The sequence below is a fragment of the Ovis aries genome, chromosome 3 (assembly GCF_016772045.2).
Source record: "Ovis aries strain OAR_USU_Benz2616 breed Rambouillet chromosome 3, ARS-UI_Ramb_v3.0, whole genome shotgun sequence".
Classification (NCBI taxonomy): Eukaryota; Metazoa; Chordata; class Mammalia; order Artiodactyla; family Bovidae; genus Ovis; species Ovis aries.
The window spans coordinates 188,017,584-188,039,760 of NC_056056.1; the positions used below are offsets into that span (position 1 = coordinate 188,017,584).

A 22,177-nucleotide genomic window follows, 5' to 3' on the forward strand; every position below is an offset into this window, starting at 1 on the left:
TTTGTTTTCCTGAAAATGCTAGCAAATCTTTTTGTGCTCTAAAAATACAGAGACAACCTCTATACTCGCTTTTGCTACAGAGAGTGGGTCATTTCTGATTGCTCATTAGATGTTATATTTGGAAAACAGCCTCTGTATTTTGCTCAAATGTGGGAAAATTCCATGATTATCAAGATCACACAGAATGAGATGCCTCAAATAGCCTAAGCTGTCATTCAGTCGCTCAGTCGTGTGCGACTCTTTTGGGAGCCCATGGACTGCAGCCCACCAAACACTGTCTGTGGGATTTTTCAGGCAAGAATACTGGAGTCGGTTGCCATTTTCTTCTCCTGGGGATATTCCCAAGCCAGGGATCGAAACAATGTCTCCTGCACTGGCAGGCAGATTCTTTACCACGGTGCCACCTGGGAAACACAAGAGTCTAGGTAAGATAGATCAAACCAATAGCACATGTGAAATAGAGTAATAATTCTTGACCCTTAGCATGTATCAGAATCACCTGGAAAGTCTGGTAGAGAACAGATTGCCTGGTCTCATTCCTAAATCAGTTTCTAAACTAGTAGGCCTGGGGGCAGGCCCGTGAGCTTGCATTCTGACAAGCTCTCACGTAATGCTGATGTTCAGTTCAGTTCATTTCAGTTCAGTCTGGTCTGACTCTTTGCGACCCCATGAATTGCAGCACGCCAGCCTCCCAGTCCATCACCAACTCCCGGAGTTCACTCAGATTCACATCCATCGAGTCAGTGATTCCATCCAGCCATCTCAGCCTCTGTCGTTCCCTTCTCCTCCTGCCCCCAAGCCCTCCCAACATCAAAGTCTTTTCCAGTGAGTCAACTCTTTGCATGAGGTGGCCAAAGTACTGGAGTTTCAGCTTTAGCATCATTCCTTCCAAAGAAATCCCACGGCTGATCTCCTTTAGAATGGACTGGTTGGATCTCCTTGCAGTCCAAGGGACTCTCAAGAGTCTTCTCCAACACCACAGTTCAAAAGCATCAGTTCTTTGGCACTCAGCTTTCTTCACAGTCCAACTCTCACATCCATACATGACCACTGGAAAAACCATAGTCTTGATCCCTGTCTCCTGAACAATGTCACGAACCTCAGTCCATAGTTCTATTCCTCACTTCCATGCTGATGTTGCTGCTGCTGCTAAGTTGCTTCAGTCATGTCCGATTCTGTGCGACCCCATAGACGGCAGCCTGCCAGGCTCCCCTGGCCCTGGGATTCTCCAAGCAAGAATACTGGAGTGGATTGCCATTTCCTTCTCCAATGTATGAAAGTGAAAAGTGAAAGTGAAGTTGCTCAGTCGTGTCCGACTCTTAGCGACCCCATGGACTGCAGCCCACCAGGCTCCTCCATCCATGGGATTTTCCAGGCAAGAGTACTGGAGTGGGGTGCCATTGCCTTCTCTGATGCTGATGTTACTTAGTACCAAATATTTAGAACTCCATTGTGGAGTTTGTATGTTTGTTTTAATGAATTCTATTTCCATGTTAAATAATGTTTTAAAAGACAGTTCTTTATAAGGTTTTGCACCATATAGTATGTTTCTCTGTTAGAAAAAGGCTGGATTTAGTTCTTTTAACAGATATTCCTGCGCATACACATATCCGAAAGTGAAAAACATTAAGCCTTAAGATGTTTTGCAAACCTGCATTTTCACAGCAACTGCTGCTATGATTTTTAAGGGCCAATTTGTTTTCTATAATCCTTGATAAGGTCCAACTTAATAAATTTAATAAAATCACCAGAACTGTATCTATGTGAACACACAAAAATCTAGAATTAAAATAACTCTAAAAACTCTAATAACACATAAAAACCTAGAGTCAGACTCTAGCTAGGGGCCTGAGTGGCCATGTTTCTCATTTGTTATAAAATATCAGGTAGATATCTTATTAATAATGATATCACCCCTTTTATTTATTTATTCAATCTTTTTTTATCATTTTGGTTTATGACAATCACTAAAAGCAGGACAGTATTTTAAAACTTTCTCCCCCTCCCATTTTTGAAATTTTTATTCCTGGCTTGAGATATGATACTCTTTTTAAAAAATTCTTGGTTTTTTGGTCATTAAAAATTAAATAGAAGGAGATCAAGATAGCAGAGTAGGAGGAACCAGAGCTCACCTTCCCCCCACAAACACTTCAAAAATACATCTACATGTGGAGCAAATCTCACTGAAAACAAATGGGAGACTGGCAGAAAGACCCTTCTACAACCAAGACTGTGAGAATGATCCACATGGAGTGGAACAGGAAGGTAAGAGAAGCAATCACATTAGGAACTTGTGTCCTTAGGAGGGGACACAAAAGAGTAGGAAGATCATGCAGGTTCAGAGATCCGCCCTGCGGAGTGAGCAGTTCAAACCGCTTTATTGCGCATTCAGCCCTGGGGTCCAACTCTGGGAGGATGCATCTCCTTAGGTGGTTTGAAAACCAGTGGAACTGACTGAGGCTCTAAGAAACCTAGGGTTCATCCATGAAGAGCACACATGCTCTGGCTTACTCCCAAAACAAGGCAGAGGAAGCAGATTGGAAGTTTCCTGTGACTACCCAACCCCTGCCCCAGCCCTAGCCAAGCACCCATTCCGGCCCCCTTGTGCTCCATGGCATTGCTCAACAGTAGGGTAAAGGCAGCTGGGCCGAAGCAGAGTGCACAGCTGTGGAGGATGACGCTAGCTCAGACCTGGCACAGAAGCTGAACCAGGTGAGGGCAGTCAATCCTGGCACACGTGGAGGCAGCCGATTAGGAGCAATTTGGAACTGGTGTGCCAGAGTCACCCCCGTGTGGGTCCCAGTTCACACTGGGTGCCCGCTCCAGCCCCCCTTGCTCCAGCACTGCTCCCCTTGAGGGGAAAGGTGCCAGTGCTGAGAGGGGAAAGACCACACACTCAGAAGGGAGACAGCCAGCTCGGACTTGATCTTCAGGACTTCTCCAGAAACTTGGGACCCAGCTTGCCCTAATGGGATGGTATTGGTCATTAATCAGAGAAGAAGCCCCAGCTCATGCCTGGCTCTGGCTCTAGCCCCTTCATCTCCAGCCCCACCATCTTCCAAGGTGATTGCTACCAGCACACCCTGGGGGAAGACGTGGCTCATACTCACTTCAGACCCAGCTCGTCACCAAAGTCACTGCGCTGATGCAGACTATGTAGGGACACTCCCACACAAAGATACTCCTTTAAGACCAGGATAGGTAACTGTTTTCCCTAATTTCACAGAATAAGAGAAAGCTAAGCAAAATGAGAAGACAGAGAAATTGGTAAAATGAAAGAACAAGGAAAAAACTGAAATTAGTGAATCAAAAATAATTTCAGAGTTTAAAGCATTAGTAATAAAAATGCTAGCTGAACTAGGGAAAAGAGATGCGCACAGTGAATTTTAATGAGGAACTAGGAAAAAAAACAACTGAAGAATATAATAACTGAAATGGAAAACATAGTAAAAGGAATTAAAAGCAGACTAGGTGATACAGAAGAACACAAGTGATCTGGAAGATAGAATAATGGAAATCACCCAATGGGAACAGCAAAAAAAAAAAAAAAAAAAAGGAAACCATAAATTTTAAAAACAGGACATTTTATTTTTTGATATAGAAGAATTTTATTTATTTTTTGGCTGAGTTATATTTTATTTTATTTTTTAAATTAATTAATTAATTTTAATTGGAGGCTAATTACTTTACAATATTATAGTGGTTTTTGTCATACATTGACATGAATCAGCCATGGGTGTATGTGTGTTCTCCCTCCTGAACTCCCCTCCCACCTGCCTCCCCATCCCATCCCTCAGGGTCATCCCAGTGCACCAGCCCTGAGCACCCTGTCTCATGCACTGAACCTGGACTGGTGATCTATTTCACATATGATAATATACATGTTTCAATGCTATTCTCTCAAATCCCACCCTCACCTTCTCACACAGAGTCCAAAAGTCTGTTCTTTACATCTGTGTCTCTTTTGCTGTCTCATATATAGGGTCATTGTTACCATCTTTCTAAATTCCATATATATGCATTAATATACAGTATTGGTGTTTTTCTTTCTGATGTATTTCACTCTGTATAATAGGCTCCAGTTTCATCCACCTCATTAGAACTGATTCAAATGCATTCTTTTTAATAGCTGAGTAATATTCCATTGTGTATATGTACCACAGCTTTCTTATCCATTCATCTGCTGATGGACATCTGGGTTGCTTCCATGTCCTGGCTATTGTAAACAGTGCTGCAATGAACATTGGGGTACACGTGTCTCTTTCAATTCTTGTTTCCTTGGTGTGTATGCCCAGCAGTGGGATTGCTGGGTCATATGACAGTTCTATTTCCAGTTTTTTAAGGAATCTCCACACTGTTCTCCATAGTGGCTCTACTAGTTTGCATTCCCACCAACGGTGTAAGAGGGTTCCTTTTTCTCCGCACCCTCTCCAGCATTTATTGTTTGTAGACTTTTTGATAGCAGCCATTCTGACTGGCATGAGGTGGTATCTAATTGTGGTTTTGATTTGCATTTCTCTGATAATGAGCGATGTTGAGCATCTTTTCATGTGTTTGTTAGCCATCTGTATGTCTTCTTTGGAGAAATGTCTGTTTAGTTCTTTGGCCCATTTTTTGATTGGGTCGTAACAACAGAACATTTTAAGGGACCTCTGTGACAACATCAAGGGTACCAACACTCACATTGTAGGGGTCCCAGAAGAAGAAGAGAGAAAGGGGTCAAAATGTATTTGGTGAAATTATGGGTGAAAACTTCTAAACCTGTGGAAGGAAACAGACACGCAGGTATAGGAAGCAGGTATAGTAAGCACAGAAAGCACAAAGAATCCCAAATAATATGAACACAAGCAGACCCACACCAAGACACATAACAACTAAAATGGTAAAAGTTAAAGAGAATTCTAAGACCAGCAAGGGAAAAAACAAAGTTGAATGCGAAGGAATGCCCATAAGGCTATCAGCTTACTTTTCTGCAGAAATTTTGCAAGCCAGAAGGGAGTTGTATGATATATTTAAAGTCCTAAACAGGAGAAATCTACAACTTAGGATACTCTACCTGTCAAGATTTTCATTCAGAACTGAAGAAGAGATTAAAAAAAAACTCAGATAAGCAAAAACTAAGAGTCCATCAATACTAAATGTATCCTAAATGGAATGGTAAAGGATCTTCTCTAAGTGGAAAAGAAAAAACTATAACAAGTAAGACTCTATAGGAAAGGGAAATCCCAGGAATAAAGGCAAACATGTAGCAAAGACTGCGGGTCAACCACTTAAATAAGCTAGTAAAAAGATTAAAAGACAAAAAAAATTAAAAGAAAAAAATTGTAAAATCAAGTATAAATACAATAAACAGTGAAGGGGTAAATAGGAAGATGTAAAATACAACATCAAAAACACAAAACATGGTGGGCGGAGTGAAAAATGTAGATCCTTTAGAATGTGTTTGAGCTGAAATGACTACCGGTTTAAAAAAGGTAAATATATCTATGAACCCCATGGTATCACAAATCAAAAACTAGAAAGAAAGGATATTGCTAAAGAAAATTATTAAGCCACAAGAAAGAAACAAAAAGAACAGAAAATGACCAAACCAACCAGAAAACAAGTATAAAGTAACAAATGAGAATAAGTACATATTTATCAATAATTGCTTTAAATGGCAATGGACTAAATGCTTCAATCAAAAGACATAAAGTGGCTGACTCAATAAAAAGGCAAAAACCATCTGTATGGTTCTTCTTTGTCCCATTTCTTCCTATGTAATTGTGTAAGTTAGCTCCTCACATTTGCTAGGTAATGATTGGTAAATATAATTTCCTTACTACCTATTTCAAGAAATTTCCTAAAGTTTTCAAAGTTCATGTCCCTATGGTCTTTAAAATTTGTAATATATTTCTTTTCCAATAGATTGGATATATCCTTCAGCAACTGAGATGTAAATAGGCACCAAAAACAGACAACAACAGTTAAAATAGATAAAGGAAATTGCATCAATTTAAAACCTTCAGGGCCTCAAAAGAAACAATTAACAGTGACATGGCAACCTACAGAATGAGAGGAAATACTTACAAATCATGTACCTGGTAAAGGGTTAGTATCTAAAATATAAAGAATTCCTACAACTCTCAATAGCAAAAAATATCTTGATTGAAAAGTGAGCAACAGACTTGACATTTCTTCAAAGCAGATTTACAAATGGCTAACAAGCATATAAAAAGATGCACAATATCACAAATAATTAAAGAAATGCAAATCAAAACCACAGTGATAAATCAACTATATTCTAATAATTAAAATAAAAACCCAAGGAGCTATCATCTCACACCCATTAGGATAAGTACTACAAGAAAAGCGAAACAAAATAACGAGTGTTATTTGGATGTGGAGAAATCAGAACTCTGTATTGCTGGTAGGGATGTAAACTAGTACAGCCACTACAGAAAACAGCACAGAATTTCTTCAAAAAACTAAACATAGAACTACCACATATAATCCAGCTATCCCACTTCTGAGTATCTAACCAAAAGAATTAAAAGTGGGATCTAGAAGAGATATTTGTACACCCATGTTCATAAAAGCATTATTCACGACAGCCAAGCTGCTGCTGCTGCTAAGTCACTTCAGTCGTGTCCAACCCTGTGCGACCCCGTAGATGGCAGCCCACCAGGCTCCCCTATCCCTGGGATTCTCCAGGCAAGAGCACTGGAGTGGGTTGCCATTTCCTTCTCCAATGCATGAAAGTGAAAAGTGAAAGTGAAGTTGCTCAGTCGTGTCCGACACTTAGCGACCCCATGGACTGCAGCCTACCAGGCTCTCCATCCATGTGATTTTACAGGCAAGAGATACAAGCAAATATTTATTGAAGGATAAACAAAGAAAAGCATGTTATATACATATAATGGAATATTGCTGCTGCTACCGCTGCTAAGTCACTTCAGTCGTGTCCGACTCTGTGCGACCCCATAGACGGCAGCCCACCAGGCTCCCCCATCCCTGGGATTCTCCAGGCAAGAACACTGGAGTGGGTTGCCATTTTCTTCTCCAATGCATGAAAGTGAAAAGTGAAAGTGAAATTCAGCCTTAAAAATAAAATTCTGGCATAAGCTACAACATAGATGAAACTTGGAGACAATAAGCCAGTCAAAAAATAAATACTGTATAACTCCACTTACATGAGATATTCCAGGTGGTGCTAAAAGTGAAAGTGTTAGTTACTCAGTCCTGTCTGACTCTTTTGTGACCCCGTGGACTGCTGCCCACCAGACTCCTCTGTCAAATGGTAAAGAATCCACCTGCCAAAGTAGGAGACACAAAAGACGTGTATTTGATCCCTGAGTTGGGAAGATCCCCTGGAGGAGGAAATGGCAACTCACTCTAATATTCTTGCCTGGAAAATTCCATGGGCAGAGGAGCATGGTGGGCTATATAGTCCATGGGGTCCCAAAAGAGTCAGACACTACGGAGCAACGGAATACACACACCACTTAAATGAGACATTTTAAGCAGTCAAACTTTCAGAAACAGAGAGTAGACTAGTGGCTGTCAGAGGCTGAGAGCAGGAGGAAGTAAGGAGTTGTTTAATGGGTATAGAGTTTCAGTCTTGCACAGTGAAAAAGTTGTAGCGGTCTATTGGATAACAACATGAATATAGCTAATCCTGTTGAACTGTACACTTAAAAATGGTTAAGACAATACATTTGGATGTATGTTTTGTAATTTAAAAGATATTTTTTAAAAAAGGAAAAGAAAAATAGTGGTGCATTAAGGAGGGGGTTGGGAGAAGGTAGAAACACCCTGAGAGTCCTACAGCAGATCAAAGGGTTTACTGAAATGCAGGGTTAAGAGCACCAGTCTGGGCAGATCAGGTCTAGATCCAACTCCACAGCTTATGAGCAGAGCGACATTGTCGAGCTATTAAACTCCGAGACTCAGTTTCCTCATGTATAAAGTGGGGCAATACCAGCATTTATCTTCAGGGTTGTTAGGCAGCTTAAATTCACACACATAAAAGGATTAGGAACTGTGCCTGCCATTGTAAGAATTTAATAGAGTTTAGATTTTATTCTTATTCCTTCAGATTGTCAACAATTTAAGGGAAGGCAAGCTGTAGCACTGGACAGATGGTTGTTCCAAGAATAAGTGTCTTCTATATATAACAAAAGTGTGGAAGAATGCTAAACATATCAACACCATTCCTGAAAGACTCAGTTGTAGCATAAGTGTAATTAACTCAAGTGATCTATTTGTAGTCTGATAAATTTAAAAGTTTATTAAGGAAGAAATGTTGAGATCAGAAAAGACTACTGTTGACATGATTTTATAAATTTATAAATACATAGAAATACATATTTATTTTTAAAACTTTTCAGAAAACAGGAATGAGAAAGTGTTGATGGAGGACTTCCTTCTGCTCTGTTAGGTTCTGTGATGGGTCTGAGGATTCAATTGACAAAAGACACGTTAACAAAAGAAAAGCATTCAGATTTAATTTTGTGAGTGTACATGAGAGTATTCAGATAGAAAAAGAAAACCCGAAGAAGCTCTTAGGCCCAAAAGCTTAAATCCATTTTTACACAAAGAAGGATAAATTGCGGGGACGTGACAAGACACAGGAGCTCGGGCAGGGGGCGGTATATCATGGGATAGTGACTAGGAACTAAATGGAGGGAGCTAATGAAAGATTGGGGTAATGTTTTAAAATTTCTTTTCTCTTTATATATAGCACTTTAAATTTAACCTATGTTTTGCCTGCCAGCTGGAACTGGACCTCTTTTTTGGGCTGCCTCTGGTCTTAATTGTGGCCCACAGGCTTCTCTCTAGTTGTGGCGGGCAGGCTCCAGAGTATGTGGGCTGTGTAGTCCCAAAAGGGGTTTAGTTGCCCTGTGACATGTGGGAATCTTAGCTTCCTGACCAGGCTTCACATCTGGAACCTGTATCCCCTCCACTGTAAGGCAGATTCTTTTTTCTTGTTTGGCTGTGCTTGGTCTCCCCTGTGGTCTGTGTGAGCTTCTCATTGTGGTGGCTTCTCTTGTTAAGGAGAATGGGCTCTAGAGTACAGGCTCAGTAATTAACGGCGTTCTGGCTTACTCGCATCGCCGCATGTGGAATCTCCCCAGACCAGGGACTGAACTCATGTCTCCTGCATTGGCAGGCAGATTCTTAGCCACTGGACCACCAGGGAAGTCCCTGGGATTATATTAGATGGTCTGTTTGGACAGGAAATTTCAGCATCAATTTCCAATCTCTGGTAATAATGTTCTTCTCTTCCTTTCACAGGGATGGCACCATTCTTTGGGGAAATTTCGTGTTCTGCTTTTAGGTAGGATCAGACAGTCACAGAGCCCTTCCTGTATCTGCTGTTTCTCTAGTGCCTTCAACTTAAAATAACCTGCCGAAGCAGCATGTTTTGGAAAGTCATGTTCTGAACCTTTCAGAAGAAAAGTGGGTGATATACTATCAGTATCAAACTCTATTACATTTAATGGAACAGTTTGGTACTGCCAGAAGAATAGACAGATTAACTCAGTAGTTAATCTGTATGGAAGTCTCTTCCCTCCCGCCTCCCCACCACCACCACCACCTCTTTCCCAAGCAGGTTCCCGAATAGTGTACAGTATGAGAACTTAAAAGATGGTAAAGGTAACTTTTCAAAACAGGAGGGAAAGGGACTAGTCACTGAATGATTATGGAGCAAGTGGGTAATATTTTGGAACGAATACACAAACTTCTGTATGATTATCAGCTAAAATAAACTTCAGCTGGGTTGAAGACTTTAGGGTGAAATTATGAAAGCACATGACACCTAGAAGGGGTGCTTATATGATCTTGGAAAGGAAGTTTTCTTTCTTTTTTATTTTTAACTAGAAAATAAGTACTTTACAATATTGTGATGGTTTCTGCCATATATAACATGAATCAGCCATAGGTAATACATATGCCCCCTCCCTCTTGAACCTCCCACCCACCTCCCTCCCCATCCCACCCCTCTAGGTTGTCACAAGCCCTGGCTTTGGGTTCCCGGCATCATACAGTGAAAGTTTTCTTTCTGAGAAAGCAAAATTTTTTTTAAAAAATCAACATATTTAGTCTGGGTAAAAATTAACTCTGGAAGAAACACTGTATACACACATAATGGAAACTGGGCAATTTTGATCTGTAATTAAATTTCAAAAAATTCATTCTAAACAAAATAATAAATGTATTTGTGTAGAAGGATGTTAACTGACATAGTACCCATAGCAAAACTTGCCAAACATCCTAAATGTTCCATAATAGGGGAATATTTTAAATAAATTGTTGGTTCCCTGTTTTATACCCATCCTGGACAAATCAAGAAGTGGCAATAAAACTACATTTAGATATATAACCATAAAAAACAACAATGAAAAAAGTTTAAGTGATTGTTCTGGACAGTGAGAATTAGCAATAAGCGAGCTATTTTTTGGTAATTTTATGCCTTTCAATACTGACTTTTAACTGATATACATCTCTTCAGTTCAGTTCAGTCACTCAGTCATGTCCAACTCTTTGCAACCCCATGAACTGCAGCACTTCAGGCTTTCCTATCCATCACCAACTCCTGGAGTTTACCCAAACTCATGTCTGTTGAGTCGGTGAGGCCATCCAACCATCTCATCCTCTGTCGTCCCGTTCTCCGCCTGCCTTCAATCTTCCCCAATATCAGGGTCTTTTCAAATGAGTCAGCTCTTCACATCAGGTGGCCAAAATATTGGAGTTTCAGCTTCAACATCAGTCCTTCCAATGGACACCCAGGACTGATTTCCTTTAGGATGGACTGGTTGTGTCCAAGGGACTCTCAAGAGTCTTCTCCAACACCACAGTTCAAAAGCATCAATTCTTCGGCACTCAGCTTTCTTTATAGTCCAAATCTCACATCCATACATGACTACTGGAAAAACCATAGCCTGGACTAGACAGACCTTTGTTGACAAGCAATGTCTCTGCTTTTTAATATGCTGTCTAGTTGGTCATGATTTCCCTTCCAAAGAGAAAGCGTCTTTCAATTTCATGGCTGCCATCACCATCTGCAGTGATTTTGGAGCCCCCAAAAATAAAGTCTGTTTCCCCATCTATTTGTCGTGAGGTGATGGGACCGGATGCCATGATCTTAGTTTTCTGAATGTTGAGCTTTAAGCCAACTTTTTCACTCTCCTCTTTCACTTTCATCAAGAGGCTTTTTAGTTCCTCTTCACTTTCTGCCATGAGGGTGGTGTCATCTGCCTATCTGAGGTTATTGATGTTTCTCCTGGCAGTCTTGATTCCAGCTTGTGCATCCTCCAGCCCAGCGTTTCTCATGATGTACTTTGCATATAAGTTAAATAAGCAGGGTGACAATATACAGCCTTGACATACTCCTTTTCCTATTTGGAAACAGTCTGTTGTTCCACGTCCATCTCTTACTTTCCTACAAAAAAATTAAGACTAATAAAATTATCTAAACAGCAGGATTCTAACTTTTAAAAATCACCATAATATAAGGGCCTAAAAAAGAAATATTCAAGTGTCAGATGTGGTTTTCACTAGGTAGTAAATTATAAGAGGCTTCTAAGGTGGCACTAGTGGTAGAGAACCCACCCGCCAATGCAGGAGAGTTAAGAGATATGGGTTCAATTCCTGGGTTGGGAAGATCCCTGGAGGAGGGCATGGCAGCCCACTCCAGTATTCTTGCCTGGAGAATCCTGTGAACAGAGGAGCCTGGCAGGCTATAGTCCATGGGGTTGTAAAGAGTTGGACACAACTGAAGTGACTTAGCATGCAAGCACATGCAAATTATAGGTGATTTTTTTTCTTAGCACTTGTCTGTATTTCTTTTTAGTTTTCATTTTCACCATTACACGTTTTTAAACTGAAGTACAGTTAATATACAGTGTTGTGTTAGTTTCTGCTGTAAAGGAAAGTGGTTCAGTTATATATACATTCTTTTACATTTTATTTTCCATTATGGTTTATCACACAGCATCAAATATAGTTCCCTATACTATATCGCAGGACCATGTTGTTTATCCAGTCTGTATATAATAGTTTGCATCTGCTAATCCCAAACTCCTAATGCTTTCTTTCCCCATCCCAAAACCTTCTTGGCAACTAGGAATCTGTTTATATCTGTGGGTCTATTTCTGTTTCATAGTTGAGTTCATTTATGTCATATTTTAGATTCTACATTTAAGTGATTTCATTTGTCTTTCTCTGTCTGACTTAGTCACCTAACATGATAATCTCTAGGTCCATCCATGTAGCTGCAAACGGTATTATTTCATTATTTTTGTGTCTGAGTAGTATTTCATTGTATGCATGTATTACATTTTCTTTATCCACTCATCTGTCGATGGATGTTTAGGTTGTTTCTGTTTGTCTTGGCTATTGTGAATAGTGCTGTTATGAACATAAGGGTGCATGCGTCTTTTTTGAGTTATAGTTTTGTCTGGATATATGCCCAAGAATGGAGCAAGAACTGGCAACCCAGTCCAATATTCTTGCCTGGAGAATTTCATGGACAGAGGAGCCTGGTGGGCTACAATCCATGGGGTCGTAAAGAGTCAGACACGACTGAGCGACTAACACACGCAACAGACATGCCCAAGAATTAGCTTGCTGGGTCATATGGCAACTCTATTTTTAATTTTTCTGAGGAACCTCTATACTCTTTTCCATACTGGCTACACCAACTTACATTCCCACCAACAGTGTAAGAGGGTCCATTTTCTCCACAATCTCTCCAGTATTTGTTATTTGTAAATTTCTAACAGTGGCCATTTTGACTGGTGTGAAGTGGTAACTCAATGTAGGTTTGATTTGCTTTCTGTAATAATAGTGACATTGAGCATCTTTCCATGTGTCTGTTGGCCATCTTCATGTGTTTATATGTCTTCTCTGGAGAAATGTCTATTTAGGTCTCCTACCCATTTTTTGATTGGGTTGTTTTTGTTGTGGTTCCTGTTGCATTGTATGAGCTTTTTGTATATTTTGGATGAATAATTGGAATATTAAATAATAATATTTATTTACATTATCATTATTAGAATTATATATTAACATTAACAACCAATTATTAGTACTATAAAGAATTATAAACAATTGATATTAATAGAATTAATATTAATAATCATTTATTTAATGATATTAAGTAAATATTTGGATATTTATTACCATTTTGAAGTTTTCATCATGTAAGTCTTTTACTTCCTTGCTTAGGTTTATTCCTAAGTATTTTATTGGATGTGATTTTATGGTTTTGGAAATTAAGCCCTTGCTGTTTGCATCATTTACAAGTAATTTCTCCCATTCTGTAGGTTGTCTTTTCATTTTGTGTATGGTTTCCTTGCTATGCAAAAGCTTATAAGTTTGACTAGGTCCCATTTGTTTATTTTTGGTTTTATTTCAATTGCCTTGGGAGACTGATCTAAGAAAACATTGGTATGATTTCTTTAACATTCTCATTGTAAGAGATTGACTTGCCTGTGTTCTTTTCTAGGAGTTTTAGGGTGTCATGTGTCTTTAAGCCATTTTGAGTTTACTTTTCTGTGCAGTGTAAGGGTGTGTTCATTGATTTGCATGCAAGCTGTCCAACTTTCCCAATACCACTTGCTCAAGAGACTATCTTTCCTCCACTGTATATTCTTGTGTCCTCTGTTGAAGATTAATTGACCATAGGGGTGTGGGGTTTATATCTCAGCTCTTTATTCGGTTCCACTGAGCCACATGAATGTCTTCATGCCAGTACTACACTTTTCTGAATACTGTAGCTTTGTAGTATTGTCTGAAGTCTTGGAGGGTTAGGCCTCCTGCTTTGTTCCTTTTCTTCAGGATTGCTTTAGCAATTCTGGGTCTTTTATATTTTTATATATTTATAAAATATATAAATCTGGGGATTATTTGTTCTAGTTCCATGAAAAAATGTTATGGATAATTTGATAGGAATCACATTAAATCTTCAGATTGCTTTGGGTAATATTGCAATTTTAACAATATTAATTCTTCCAATCTAAGAGCACTGTTATCTTTCCATTTCTTTGAATCATCTTCAATTTCCTTTATTACCATTTAAAGTTTTCAGCATGTAAGTCTTTTACCTCCTTGTTCAGTTTTATTCCTAAGTATTTTTTTTTAAGATGTGATTTTATAAGGAATTATTTTTTTACCTTCCCTTTTTGACATTTCATTGTTAGTGTAAAGAAATGAAACTGGTTTCTGTATGTTAATCTTATATCTTGCTATTTTGCTGAAATAATTTATCAGTTCTAGTAGCTTTTGTGTGGAGTTTTTAGGATTTTCTATATACAGTATTATGTCATCTGTGTTAATAACAATTTAACCTCTTCCCTTCCAATTTGGATACATTTTGTCTCTTTTTGTCTGATTGATGTAGGTAGGACTTCCAGTACTATGTTGAATAGAAGTGATGAGAGTGGGCAGCTTTGTCTTATTCCAGATTTCAGTAAGAAGCCTTTCAGCTTTTCACTGTTGAGTTTTATATTGGCTGTGGGTTTGTCATAAGTAGCTTTTATTATGTTGAGATATGTTCCCTCTATACCCACTTTGGTAAGAGTTTTTAGCATGAATGGATGTTGAATTTTGTCAAATACTCTTTCTGCATCTATTAAGATCATCATGTGGTTTTGGTCTTTTCTCTTGTTGATGTGGTGTATCACATTGATCTGTGTATGTTGAACCATCCTTGTGACCCTGAAGTGAATTCAACTTGGTCATGGTATATGATTTTTTACATATTTTTAAATTCAGTTTGCTAATATTTTGTTAAGAACTTTCATATCCATATTTATGAAAGATATTGGCCTGTAATTTTCTTTTTTGGTAGTGTCTTTGCCTGGTTTTGGTATCAGGGTGATGGTGGCTTCATAGAATGCCTTTGGGAATGTTCCCTCCTTTTCAATCTTTTGGAAGAGTTTGATAAGGATCAGTAAAAGTTCCTCTTTGTATGTTTGGTAGAACTTGGTTGTGAAGCCATCTGGCCCTGGACTTTTGTTTGTAGGGAGTTTTAGAATTACAGATTTTGTTTTACTTCTAGCGTTTCGTCTGTTCAGATTATCTATTTCTTCTTGATTCAGTTTTGGTGGGTGGTATATTTCTAGGAACTTGACTATTTCTCATAGATTGTTGAGTTTGTTGGCATATAATTCTTCATAGTATTCTCTTATGGTTTCTAAAATTTCTGTGGCATCAGTTGTTATTTCTTTTTCACTTTTTATATTATTTATTTAGGTTCCCTCTCTTTTCTTCTTAGTTAGTCTGGCCAGAGATTTGTCAATTTTTTTTACCCTTTCAAAGAACCAGCTTTTGGTTTAATTGATTTTTTCTATTTTTTAATCTCTATTTTATTTATTTCCCCTCTGATTGTTATTGTTCCCTTCCTTTTTTGGACTTTTGGTTTTGTTTGTTCTTTCTCTAATTCTTTTAGGTGGTAGATCAGGTTGTTCATCTGAAATTTTCTTGGTTTGTGAGGAAGGCCTGTGTCATTATGAGCCTCCCTCTAAGAACTGCTTTTGCTGCTTCCTACAGATTTTGTATGGTTGTGTTTTTATTGTCATTTGTCTCAAGGTATTTTTAAATTTCCTCTTTGATTTCATCAACACATCAGTTTTTTAGTAAGATGCCATTCATTTTCCATGTAATCCTTTTTTTCCCCTCATTTTTCTGTGATTGGTTTCCAGTTTTATGCTGGAATCTGACACTGTCTTTTGATTGGTACATTTAGTCCATTGACACTTAAGGTAATTTTTGATAGATATGTATTTATTACCAGTTTAAACCTTTTTTCCAGTGGATTCTTTCTTTCTTCTTTGTTCCTTTCTTTTTGTTTTTCCTTCTGTGGTTTAATGATTTCCTTTTCTGTTATGCTTATGTTCTCTTCTTTTCAGTTTTTGTGAATCTGTTGTATGTTTTTGATTTTCACTTTTCAAGTATTGTTAACGCCTTCCTATATCTACTTGCTATGGACTGAAATTCATATATGTTCAAACACATTATAGGAGAAAAAAATCTATATTTTCTTACTCTCCTCCACATTTTATGATTTTTGATGTCCTCTTTTACATCTTCATGTTTATCCTTTTGCTGTTTGTTATGGTTATCATTGTCTCAAAAATCTTTTTCTCGATTTTTAAAAATATGTGCAATGGCTTACTAAGTGATTCACTTCCTAATTGTGATTTTCTGTTTCCTATAGAATCTTGTTTAATCGCTTAAAGAGACCTTTCAATATTTTTTAGGATATGTTTAGTATTGCTGTATTCTTTCAGATTTTGCCTGTCTGAGAAACTCTTTTTCTCTCCTTCTATTCTAAATTGTAATCTTGCTGAGTAGAGTAAGCTAGGTTGCAGATTTTCCCCTTTCAAGACTTTGAATATATCTTTACATTCCCTTCTGGACTACAATATTTCTGTAAAGAAATCAGAGATAGCCTTATGGGGATTCACTTGTAATTAAGTCTTTGTTTTTCTCTTGCTACCCTAAGATTCCTCTTTTTTTTTTTTTAAATAATTATTTATTTTTGTCTGTGCTGAGTCTTCATTGCTGCATATAAGCTTTCTCTGGTTGTGGCGAATGGGGGCTACCCTCTTTGAGTGTGCAGGTTTCTCACTGCAGTGGCGTCTCCTATTGTGGAGCACAGGCTCTAGGGCATCATGTGGGCTCAGTAGGTGTAGCTCATGGCCTCGAGACCACAGGCTCAGCAGTTGTGGCACACAGGCTTAGTTGCCCCATGGCATATGGAATCCTCCCAGACCAGGAATCAAATCTGTGTCCCCTGCATTGGCAGGCAGATTCTTAACCACTGGACCACCAAGGAAGTTTGATAATCTTCTCTTTACTTTTGCCATTTTAATTATATGTTTTGGTGTAGTTCAGTTTGGGTTCATCTTATTTGGGACCCTCTGTGCTTCCTGTATATGGATATATTTCCTTCTTTAGGAGTAGGATGTTTTCAGCTATAATTTCTTCAGATACATTTTTGGTCTCTGTTTCTCTTTCTTCTCCTTCTGGAATTCCTATTATGTATAGTTTGGCATGCTTTATGGTATCCCATATGTCTCTTTTATTGCTGTCATTTTTGTTTTTTGGCTTTTTGTCTGCTGTTCTAATTGGGTGATTTCTATTATTTTGTCTTCCAGGTCACATATTCATTCTTCCACATTAATCAATCTGCTATTCATTGCCTATAGCTCACCTTTTGTCTCAGCAAATGAGTTTTCTAATTTTTCTTGGCTCATCTTTATAGCTTCTAGTGCCTTTTTACAATAATCTGCATTTCTATTGATAGTCTTTCTTAATTCCTTCAATATTTTTATTAGCTCCTTTTTGAACTCAGAGTCTTTGAAGACTTACTTTGAAGTCAGAGTAAAGAAGTCTGTTTCACTTTTGTCCTTTCAGGAGAGTTCTCTTGATCTTTTAACTGGAAGTAGTTCCTATGCTTCTTCATTTTACTCATATTTCTCTTGCTCTGTGAGTTAAGGAGAAATAATTATTTACTATAGTCTTGGAGGGCTATTTTTATATGCGAGGATCCAATTTTACCCTGCATGGGTTTAGTATTTTTGATATGAGGGCTGTTTTAGTATGTATGCCTGTCATCTCTTTCTTCAGTGTGTCCTGGCCATTATCCCCTAATAAGAGGGAGTGACTGGTGTTGGGTGACCAGCAACTAACTGGTCCTCCTTTTTGCTCAGTGGTGTCACAGCCCTGTCACAGGTACGGTCTGCTTCCTAGCTGTTGCAGTTGAAGACTCCAAATCCATTTCTGAGCTGTGTTTCTGAGCTGAGGTTCCATGTAAGTGGGATTGGAGCCTGCCACCCATTGTGTAGGCTCACAAAGTACTCTGCTGTGAGTACTGCCCTTGGCCCCACACCTCAATTGTAAGAATAATGACAATCAGTTTTGGTATCCCTCAGGCATTTTTTCCACCAGAACTGATCCACTGAAGTCAGGTCCCAGGATTGCCATGCTCATGCATCTAGACACCCCAGGGGAGCTAAGGAGGAAGCGCAGACCTTGGCCCAGCCCAGCCCCCAGTGTATGTGCCCTCAAAGTTCACAGTTGCTAAGGCCAGACCTATCCCAGCTGCAGAAGCACTCATGTCCACTTGGATGTCCCACAGACTCTGAGTTTACAAAGCTCGTAGCAGAGACCATAAATCTATGGTTTGTGCAGCTACAGGGAGACATTTCAGCCCTGCGCACTAAGTCATGCAGGCCCTGGGGTTTGCTATGATTTCAGCCCCACTCTGTGTGTGGTCAACCCACTGGTACCTGTTCCTAGAGCCTCCAAGGTGGTGGCTGGCACAAGATCCCTCAGAGGTGGCAGCAGGTGCATGGGGAAAGAGGCTGTGGTGGCAGTTCCTGCCTCCTTTGTGTTCCCATCAGGAATGGGGGCTTCTCTGGTGTCTCAGATGGTAAAGAATCTGCCTGCAATGCAGGAGACCTAGGTGTAACCCCTGGGTTGGGAAGATCCCCTGGAGGAGGGAATGGCAACCCATTCCATTTCCTTTTTTTCTCTTTCATCCTACTCAGTTACATGGAGATCTCTCTTATCTGTTCAGGTGTCAGAGGCTTTCTCACAGTGATCAGTTGGCATTCTGTGAGAACTGTTCTGTATGTAGATGTACTTTTGATGTACTTGTGGTAGGGGGGTGAGCTCCACATCCCTGTACTCCACCCCCTTGATTGCAGACCGCCTTTTTTTGGTATTTCTGAATTTTCAATAAGGAATATAAAGTTCCTTTATAATCATAAAACTAATTGATTGGTTGGTACGAGTTAATTGTGGTTTCAGACTGTGAACTTTAAATCATTGTAACTAGGCTCAAACACATCTTTATTAGTCAAAATAAGAACCATTACACAATCAACACATTTTTGCCAATGAGAAATAAGTTTGTTTATTCCGGTAGTGTAAAAATCCATGCCTCGGGATTTGACAAACTCTTGGAAAACATTTTTCTGTCTCCTGCTGGTTGTGGAAAGGTTTTCCATGCAAGAAGTTGTTGAGATGCTTGAAGAAGTAGTAGTCAGTTGGTGAGAGGTCAGGTGAATGCGATGGGCGAGGCCCAATTCATTCAACTTTTGAAGTGTTGGCTGTGCGACATGTGGTCAGGCATTGTTGTGGAGAAGAACTGGGCCCTTTCTGTTGACTGCTGCAGGGGCTGCAGTTTTCGGGGTATCTCATCAGTTTGCTGAGCATACTTCTCAGATGTAATGGTTTCGTTGGGATTCAGAAATAGTGGGTCAGACTGGCAGTAGACCACCAGACAGTGACCATGACCTTTTTTGGTGCAAGTTTGGCTTTGGGAAGTGCTTTGGAGCTTCTTGGTCCAGCCTCTGAGCTGGTCATCGCTGGTTGTTGTGTACAATCCACTTTTCATTGCATGTCACAATCCAATTGAGAAAAGGTTTGTTGTACAGAATAAGAGATGGCAACTCTTTAAAACAATGATTTTTTTAAATTTTCAGTCAACTCATGAGTCACCCACTTATGGAGGTCTTTCACCTTTCCAATTTGCTTCAAACATTGAATGACTGTAGAATGGTTGATGTTGAGCTCTTTAGCAACTTCTCTTGTAGTTGTAAGAGGATAAGCTTCAATGATGGCTCTCAGTTGGTCGTTGTCAGCTTCTGATGCCCAGCCACTAGGCTCATCTTCAAGGCTCTCATCTCCTTTGTAAAATTTCTTGAAGCACCACTGCACTATATGTTGGTTAGCAGTTTCTGGGTCAAAAATGTTGTTGATATTGTGAGTTGTCTTTGCTGCTTTACCACCCATTTTGAACTTGAATAAAAAAATCCCTTGAGTTTGCTTTTTGTCTAACATCATTTTTATAGTATAAAATAAATACAGACAGCAAGTAGTAAGTCATTAGCAAAACAAAAAATAAAGTGAGAAATGTGCATTAAAATGATGTGTAACATAACCAGATTTATTTAAGAATGTATTTCAATATCAGAGGGCAAATTTCAACAATGCAAAACTGCAATTCCTTTTGCACCAATCTAACAAAAACAAAACATGCTACTAATGTTATTATAAAGAAACAGAATAGCATTTTTTCTATGTAAATATTATGAACTTTATTATCTTACATATAATCTGACATGTATCCATCCATTTTCTTGCCTCCCTGAGAAGATATTTCAGGCACTGTAACTATGTCTTTCTTGATCTTTGTTAAATAGAATACAATGGATTCCCACAAATAATTGAACAATCAAGTAATCATATGCTATTGGTCTAGATGTCAGTTCTGATAGGAAGTTTTTAGGGTTACTGCTCACTCAACCAAGTAGTAAATGAGATTTCCAAGAGTTCACTTAAATTATAAGTTTACATAATCTAGGCTTTTTATTTATGTGTTTTAAAAAATATTATATAACAAAAATTATTTTGATGTATTTACACTCAAGATAATATGCAACAGATTTCTCCCTTGATAGGTGTGTGTGTGTGTGTGTGTGTGTGTGTGTGTGTGTGTTAGTCACTTAGTCGTGTCTGACTCTGTGATCCCATGGACTGTAGCCCATCAGGCTCCTCTGTCCATGGAATTCTCCAGGCAAGAATACTGAAGTTGATTGCCATGTCCTCCTCCAGGGGAACTTCCTGACTCAGGGATTGAACCCAGGTGTCCTACATTGAAGGACGGTTCTTTACTATCTGAGCCACCAGGGAAGACATATGGGAAAGACTGCTTAACAGTCAGCCAAGTGCTAGGACTGCCCACGTTTCAATTCAATGCCAGAAACACATAGGTGGACAAGGATTTAACAACTTTTTGTGGTCTGTCTCAACACACACTTACTTAAGCTATGGTCAGTTCAGTTCAGTTGCTCAGTCGTGTCTGACTCTTAGTGACCCCATGGACTGCAGCACACCAGGCTTCCCTTGTCCATCGCCAACTCCCAGAGTTTACTCAAACTCATGTCCATTAAGTTGGTGATGCCATCCAATCATCTCATCTTCTGTCATCCCCTTCTCCTCCCTCCTTCAATCTTTCCCAGAATCAGGGTCTTTTCCAAGGAGTCAGTTCTTCGCATCGCGTGGCCAAAGTATTGGAGTTTCAGCTTCAGCATCAGTCCTTCCAGTGAATATTCAGTACTGATTTCCTTTAGGATTTATGGGTTGTATCTCCTTGCAGTCCAAGGGACTCTCAAGAGTCTTCTCCAACACCACAGTTCAAAAGCATCAATTCTTTGGTGCTCAGCTTTCTTTATAGTCCAACTCTCACATCCATACATGACTACTGAAAAAAACCATAGCCTTGACTAGATGGACCTTTCTTGACAAAGTAACATCTCTGCTTTCTAATATGCTGTCTAGGTTGGTCATAGCTTTTCTTCCAAGGAGTAGGCATCTTTTAATTTCACGGCTGCAGTCACCATCTGCAATGATTTTGGAGCCCCCCAAAATAAAGTATGATACTGTTTCCATTGTTTCCCCATCTATTTGCCATGAAGTGATGGGGCCAGATGCCACAATCTTTAGTTTTCTGAATGTTTAGTTTTAAGCCAACTTTTTCACTCTCCTCATTCATTTTTATTAAGAGGCTCTTTAGTTCTTCTTCGTTTTCTGCCATAAGGCTGGTGTCATCTGCATATCTGAGGTTATTGATATTTCTCCCGACAATCTTGATTCCAGTTTGTGCTTCTTCCAGTCCAGCATTTCTCATGATGTACTCTGCATATAAGTTAAATAAGCAGAATGACAATATATAGCCTTGACGTAGTCCTTTCCTATTTGGAGCCAGTCTGTTGTTCCATGTCTAGTTCTAACTGTTGCTTCTTGACCTGCATACAGATTTCTTAGGAGGCAGATCAGGTGGTCTGATATTTCCATCTCTCTAAGAATTTTCCATAGTTATTTGTGATCCACACAGTGAAAGGCTTTGGCATAGTCAATAAAGCAGAAATAGATGTTTTTCTGGAACTCTCTCACTTTTTTGGTGATCCAACGGGTGTTGGCAATTTGATCGCTGGTTCCTCTGCCTTTTCTAAGTCCAGCTTGAACATCTGGAAGTTCACAGTTCACATACTCTTGAAGCCTGGCTTGGAGAATTTTTGCATTACTTTGCTAGCATGTGAGATGAATGCAATTGTGTGGTAGTTTGAGCATTCTTTGGCATTGCCTTTCTTTGGGATTGGAATAAAAACTGACCTTT

At 39.1% G+C, this 22,177-nt stretch overlaps 1 protein-coding gene across 1 annotated transcript in view; it reads right to left on the minus strand.

Moving 5' to 3' along the window:
- The window catches only part of SMCO2 (single-pass membrane protein with coiled-coil domains 2), an 86,812-nt gene extending 67,021 nt beyond the window's left edge, over positions 1-19,791 (minus strand). The window contains exon 1 of the mRNA XM_042247382.1: positions 19,502-19,791. Coding sequence (XP_042103316.1) covers positions 19,502-19,791 — 290 coding nt within the window. The remainder of the gene's footprint in view (positions 1-19,501) is intronic.
- Between the last annotated feature and the right edge of the window lie 2,386 nt (positions 19,792-22,177).